The sequence below is a fragment of the Hydra vulgaris genome, chromosome 05, assembly GCF_038396675.1.
Source record: "Hydra vulgaris chromosome 05, alternate assembly HydraT2T_AEP".
NCBI lineage: Eukaryota > Metazoa > Cnidaria > Hydrozoa > Anthoathecata > Hydridae > Hydra > Hydra vulgaris.
Window position 1 is genome coordinate 155,001 of NC_088924.1, and position 7,112 is coordinate 162,112.

A 7,112-nucleotide genomic window follows, 5' to 3' on the forward strand; every position below is an offset into this window, starting at 1 on the left:
TGTAGCTGCACAATTCCTTGCACGCAACGCTCTAATATCTTTGCAGAACACTCAAAAATTACTTTGCATTTTTTTATTAATTTACAACGATGCCATTATAAAAAGCAAACTATTTTAAAATGGAGATTGTAATGCTATATATAAATGCTTTGCGTGAATAGCTCGATAAGCCGCAAGCGTAGGTTTTTCAAAGTAAGTTGGCCCAACCTAGAGCCAATGTGATGAAAATCTACGTCGAGTTACATTGCGTTGGCACTACGTTGGGCCAACGTTAGTCATCCAATCCAACGTTAACCCAACGTTGGGCTAATTAAGCATGTGTTAGCTGGGAATGAAATGACAACATATCATGCTAATAAGATTTATGTCAAGACTATATTGGGCGAAAAAATCAGTCACTTGTGTTAATTGCGTAGCATATATCTCAATGAATAAGAAAAGTTATTTGCACAACCTACAACTATGCCAACAATTAAAACATTTTAATATGTTAAATAAAAGGCAAGTTTTGAATTTCCAAAAAACCTAACTAAAAGATGAAAGTATTAAGTTATTTGAAAATTGTTTCAACTGGATCTAGCTGTATCACCTAACTTTACTTGGAGACTCTCCTTAAAGCCATCACTAGAGGTACCTCAGTTTAGTTTGATTGGATTCCAGACGAATAAAGATAATGATCAGCTTCAAAATCCTGCCATCTTTAGTTATGCGAATTTAACAAATTTTTACTTCACATTGAACCAAATTAAACATCCTGCTGCTGACTGTGATATTATTTTTACACAACAAAAACTGTGACTTACCTGAGATTCTTTTTTATTGAAAATCTTATAAAAATACTATTTAGTTATTAAAAATGATAAAAATAATAGAACCAAAAAGCACGACAAAAAACATTCTAAATAATCATTTACAAATTAAGGATGAGATTATTAAATCAATATTTGATGCAACCACTGTATTTAGAAAAGCAAAAGATGTAAATAAGATAAAAAAACAGTCAAAGCAAAACTGCTGAATCAAAACAAGTGTGTAGAGCTTGTGTTTTGCACAACTGTACACCTGAACACCTTGCACAACTGTGCACCTAGCATTCCAAAACAAGATCAGGGTGATTGAATCAGAATGATCAAAATACAAACTGACAGTAATAGAATCGCGAATCTTGTTAAAGAGCGTGGTGTAAAATACTTTTCAAGACTAAAAAAGAACGAGTTGTCAAGGTCAATATAAAAAACAAAAGTTGCAACTCCAAAGAAATTACCAAAAAAAATCTTTGCATTGCATCAATAAATAAGTAGGTTATTTGGTATGTCATTTAAAGAGATGCCCGTCAAACAGATATTAATGATAAGTTGCAAAGAAAAGTTTTACCAACATATTAAAAGAAGAAAAAAAAAAAAGTTTGCAAGTTTTTATTATTATTGATGCGAACTCTGTAAAAGCTAAATAAAAATTTTTGTTGTGTTTCTATAAAACAATATAAAGGTGAAACTTTTTCTTAAATGTGTAATCATAAAAAATAGAATATTGGAGACTGATGTGAATGAAGAAAAAAATCCTTTTTGTTCTAAAGTAGAATTAAATTTACAAGAAACATACTCTGATAAACTAAATAATGATATAGCGTCTCGCATTATGGAGAGTTTTTTTTTACATTTCACCTACCAAAATGTTTTAAAAAGCAAAATCCAGAAGCAGAAGTAAATGTGTTTGGTTACGATAAAATAGAGCTATTATTATAAGTGACAGTGTTTATACTAAAGTAACTCTTTATTTACTTCTTATTACAGATGGTAAAAGACAGTATTACTGTGTAATTAATGATATGAGTAAATTCATAACAACACAAATATCTTGTAAAATGGTAAAGGACTAAATTGTGTTTGATGATTAAACTTATTTCATTGGCAATATCATTCAGTATATCATAGTCTATTGAAGTAAACCCTGGTCTAACAATGTCTTTTTTTTTTTTTTTTTCTATTTATTTCGTCATTTTACACATTTTACAATGTTATCTATAAATTGAAACAAATATATATAATTACAAGCTGACTGGGGCAAGTAGAAGTCAAAATGACTTATCATCAAGCCCCTTTGTGAAATACAAAATAAAAATACAATTAAATTTTACATTTTCCAATATTACATAAAAGAGTGAAGTTAATAAGTTTAAAAAAAAAAATTGGTTCGAAATTTTAGAAGGTTAAAGAAGAACTTAAAGTTAAAAAAAGAATTTAAAGTTAAAAAAAGAAGAAATTTAAGCTAAAGTTAAAATATAAAATAACAAATAAAAAATTACAAATCTGTACATATTCGTATACATACTAAAGACAATAAACAAAAAAACAAAAAAATTTTAATTCGCTTCACATGCATATACATATTTAATACAATGTTAAAATTAAATAAAGTACATAAAAAATTAAAAATACAAAACTATTTCGATATTTTTTTCAAAAAAATGAGAGAATGTACGTAATGTTTAAATTTAGTAAGTGTTTTTTTATAGTTCTTTTAAATGTACCAATAGATTTTATTTTTTTCATATTTTCGTCAAGAACCGAATTCCGCAAGCGTGGTCCCCGGCATATAGTCGAGAAGTCAGATTTTTTGAGTGATGTTAGTGGGATGTAGTAATTACTCATTGAATGTCTTGTTTCATATTTATGATTAATTCGAGTGAAACTTTTAAAAAAATATTTTGGAATCATTTCATTTTGAAGTTTAAACATAAATAACAAGTTATGGTGTATATTTAGTTTGTATACATTTAGAGCATTTATTTCCTTGAGTAACGGCTCGGCACTTTCGTATCTACATGCACCCAAAACTAATCTACTTGCTTGCTTTTGTTTTATATAAATAATTTTTAGGAAAGATAAATGATTGCTTGCCCAGGCAATATTACAATAGTTAATATGATTATGTATAAATGAAAAGTATAAAGTTTTTAAACATAAATTATTTAAAAGATGTTTTGTCTTGTACATAATCCCCAGGGTCTTTGAAACTTTGTTCTCGACTAGCTTTATTTGGCTATTCCAATTTAAATTCTCATCGAAAATTATTCCTAGTATTTTCATTGAAAAAACTCTTTTTATTTTAATATTGTTAATTGTTAGTTCAGGTAATTTGAGTGGAAGGTTCTCGGATTTAGATGACTTAGCAAACAAAATATATTTCGTTTTTTCAATATTTAATGAAAGTTTATTTGCTTTAAACCACTCATTAAGATATATTAATTCTGTGTTTACAATATAAAAAATATTTTTTAAATTTGGGTCAGAAAAGAAAACATTTGAGTCATCAGCAAAAATAATGTAATTAAGTATTTTTAAAGACAAATAAATATCATTAATATAATTTAAAATTAGCAGGGGTATTGATCCTTGGGGAACTCCGCAATTTATTGATTCAAATGGGGAACATGTTAAGTCATATGGTACTCCTTGTTTACGATTTTGTAAATAACATTGCAGCCACTTTAAATTGGAGTGAACTACTCCATAATTGTGTAGTTTATAAACTAGAATCTTGTGGTTGACATTATCAAATGTTTTTGATAGATCTAGAAAAATTCCGAGTGTGTAACTGTCGTTATCAAAACCATTTAAAATTTGGTTGGCAAGATCAATTACTGCATGTTCCGTGGAATGGTTGTTGCGAAATCCAAACTGTTTATGATAAAGAATGTTGTTTTTTTCAAGATAATTGTACAGTCTGTTGTGCATAATACGCTCTAGTATTTTGGAAAAACAAGAAAGTATGGAAATTGGTCTGAAGTTAGATTTTATTGAGTCATCACCGCCTTTGTATATCGGAATTATTTTTGCTAATTTTAGTTGGTCAGGAAAAATGCCGTTTTTTAGGGAAAGATTAAAAATTTTAAAAAGAGGTTTCTCTATAATATCTGAGACCGCTTTTACAACATCAGGGTTAACTTCATCCAGACCCGCACTTTTATTTGTTTTCAGCATACTAATTGCTAGTCGAAGTTCATCAATTAAAAGCTCCGACTCCTCCATGAAGGAATCAGATTTTTTCCAAAAAAATTTAAATGATTTTTTTCCCTCAGGAATTGCACCGGCAAGCTCTTTTCCTATATTTATAAAAAAGCTATTAAATGTTTCAGCAATTTCTTTATTAACAAAAGCATCTCCTCTATTATCATCTCTTTGCAATCTTTTTGGAAGATTATCACTTTTCACAATTCCCACTCCTGTTATTTCTTTAACTACATTCCATGTTTTCCTTGCATTTCCAAATGTTTTGTTAAGTAACGAAGAGTAGTAATTTTTTTTGGATTGCTTTTTTAATTTTTCAAAAGAATTTTTATGTTTTTTGTATTTGATTTCATTTTTGTAGTTCTTTTTTTTTTTAAATTTTTGGTAAAGTTTTTGTTTCCTTTTTGACGACTTAATGAGTCCTCTCGTCATCAACGGACTTAACAAATTTTTAGAATTAACAATTTTTTCTATTTTTGGAAAGGCCTTTTCGTATTGTCTTGTAAACATGCGAATAAAAAAATTGTAGCCATCATTAACGTCATTGGAATCAGTTAATAGTCTCAGTTTACTTCATGTAAGAGATCACGAAACGTGGCGATTGATTCATTATTTATTTTCCTTACGTATACCGTTTTTGTTTTTATTTTATTCTCAAGGGTTGCAGAATTTATTATCAGAAAAACTGGAAAGTGATCAGTTAAATCTGTTTTAATAATACCACTTTGGATTTTAGTTCTTGTGTAATTATTAGTAATAATATTATCGATACTAGATGCAGTTGTTTTAGTCACACGTGTTGGCTTATTAATCACGGGAAAAACGCTGTATTGCAAAAGTGTATTTATAAAATTCACGACTTGGTTATTAGCTTTATTATTCAATAAATTCAAATTAAAATCACCGAATAAGTACACATTTTTTTTAATAAGCTTTGGTAGCAAATAGTTTAAGTGGTTTTCAAATTGATTGTAATTACCGTTTGGCGGTCTATATATTGCAGTTATAAATGTATTTTTAGTTGTTTTATTAATTAAGGTTTATGGGAACCACAAAGTTATTCACTGAAAATTTGGTTGGATATTTATGGGAGATTTCATTAAAGTAGGATTGAAATGTTACTGGAGAAAACCCAAGTTTTGCCTGAAACATAAATAACATTACTTGATGAATATTAAGCTTATAAATATTTAAAGCTCCAAGCTGACGTAAGAGAGGTTCGCATTGTGTTTTCCTATTTGCCCCAAATACTATCCTGCAAGCATGTTTTTGTTTACTATAAACTTTTTTGAGTTTAGTGTGATTAGTGCTACCCTAGGAAATGTTACAGTATGAGAGATAACTGTGTATAAACGAAAAATATAAATTTTATAAAGACTCGTTATTAAGAAAAGGTTTTGTTTGGTATAACATGGCAATATTTTTTGAGTCTTACCTTCAATATATTTAATATGAAATTTCCATGACAATTTTTCATCTAAGAGCACTCCCAGAATGTTTGTATTCAATTCCCTTTTAATTATTTTGTTATTGATTAAAAGATTGGGTAATTTAAAAGGAATATTCTCGGCTTTACTAGGTTTATGGAATAGGATAAATTTTGTTTTCTCTACATTTAATGATAGTCGGTTACTTATAAACCACTCGTTGATCTTATCTAATTCTTCGTTAAATATTTTAAAAAGAACAGTAATATCTTTGTAAGAATAAAACAAATTAGTGTCATCTGCAAATAAGATAGTATTTAATACTTTTGATGATAAATATAAGTCATTTATATAAAGTAAGAACAATAATGGTCCCAAAATAGAACCTTGGGGTACACCACAAGTTATTAAGTTGTTTTTTGAGTCTTTTATTTCTTTAAGTACAAATTGCTTTCTGTTAGTTAAATATGATTTAAACCAAGGTAAACTTTGATTTTTAACACCATGGTTTTCTAATTTTTTCAAAAGAATTTCATGATTTACTGTGTCGAAAGCTTTAGAAAAATCAATAAAAACCCCTATTGTATAGCAATCACTATTAAATCCATTTGATATATGCTTAACCAATTTAATTATTGCATGGTTAGTAGAATGATTTTTTTTAAAACCGTATTGTTTTTTATATAAAATCTTACTTTCAGATAGATATTTATAAAGTCTGTTGTACATATTGCGTTCAATTAGTTTAGAAAAGCAGGGTAAGACTGAGATTGGTCTAGAGTTTGAAATATTGGTCTCATCGTCAGATTTGAAAATAGGTGTTATTTTTGCAATTTTTAGTTTATCTGGAATATGACCTGATTTAAGGGAGAGATTAAAAATATGGGATAATGAGGGTTCGATAATATCAAAAACAGATTTAATTACATTAACATTAATTTGATCTATACCTGCACTTTTATTTTTTTTCAGACTATTAAAAGCAGTATGTAGTTCACTTTTGGTTAAAATCGGTTCTTGCATAATTAAATCAGTTGTTGCAAGATATGAATCAAATTTTTTTTGACCAACTGGAATTTTCGCTGCTAGGTTTGGGCTAACATCAAGAAAAAAATTGTTTAATTTCTCAATAATCACTTCTTTATGATAAATCATTTTTCCCTCAATAATAAGTTTTTGCGGTAAGTCGTTTTTTAGTTTTTTCAAATAAACTTTTATAATTTTTGTAATTAGTTTCATTTTTATAAGTTTTATTTTTGAAATATTTATCATACAATTTTTGTTTTTTCCTTGATGATTTTAGTAGGCCTTTGGTCATCCATCAGGGTTATAAATACCTGCATTATGAATAATCGATGAATTTCTAATAATTTGAAACTGTTCATCAGAAAGGTCATACTGAATTATTAAAATTAAGGCATCTTCGGTTTTCATTTTTATCGAAAAATTTAACTCCGTGAATTTATCTTTTTCAGAGTTTGTACCACTTTTCATGAGAACAACGAAGTCTTTTTTGTTAGGAAATCTAGTGGCATGTTTTTAATGAAGCCAATGCTATTGCTTTAGCAGGGTATTCACCCAATTTAGCAACTTTAAACAAATTAATATTTGATATCTAAGCTTGTAGACTATTTTTTTTAACTGGGTAAAATTTAATTGATTTATAATTATCTTT

At 27.9% G+C, this 7,112-nt stretch overlaps 1 protein-coding gene across 1 annotated transcript; it reads right to left on the reverse strand.

Annotated features, from left to right (window-relative positions):
• Window positions 1–1,421: 1,421 nt before the first annotated feature.
• On the reverse strand, window positions 1,422–6,592 carry LOC136079922 (uncharacterized). The gene is made up of 3 exons (XM_065796595.1): window positions 5,981–6,592; window positions 3,099–4,313; window positions 1,422–1,445 (listed from the first exon to the last, which is right to left on the reverse strand). Exons 1-3 carry the CDS (start codon window positions 6,590–6,592, stop codon window positions 1,422–1,424), a joined length of 1,851 nt encoding a protein of 616 aa, XP_065652667.1.
• Between the last annotated feature and the right edge of the window lie 520 nt (window positions 6,593–7,112).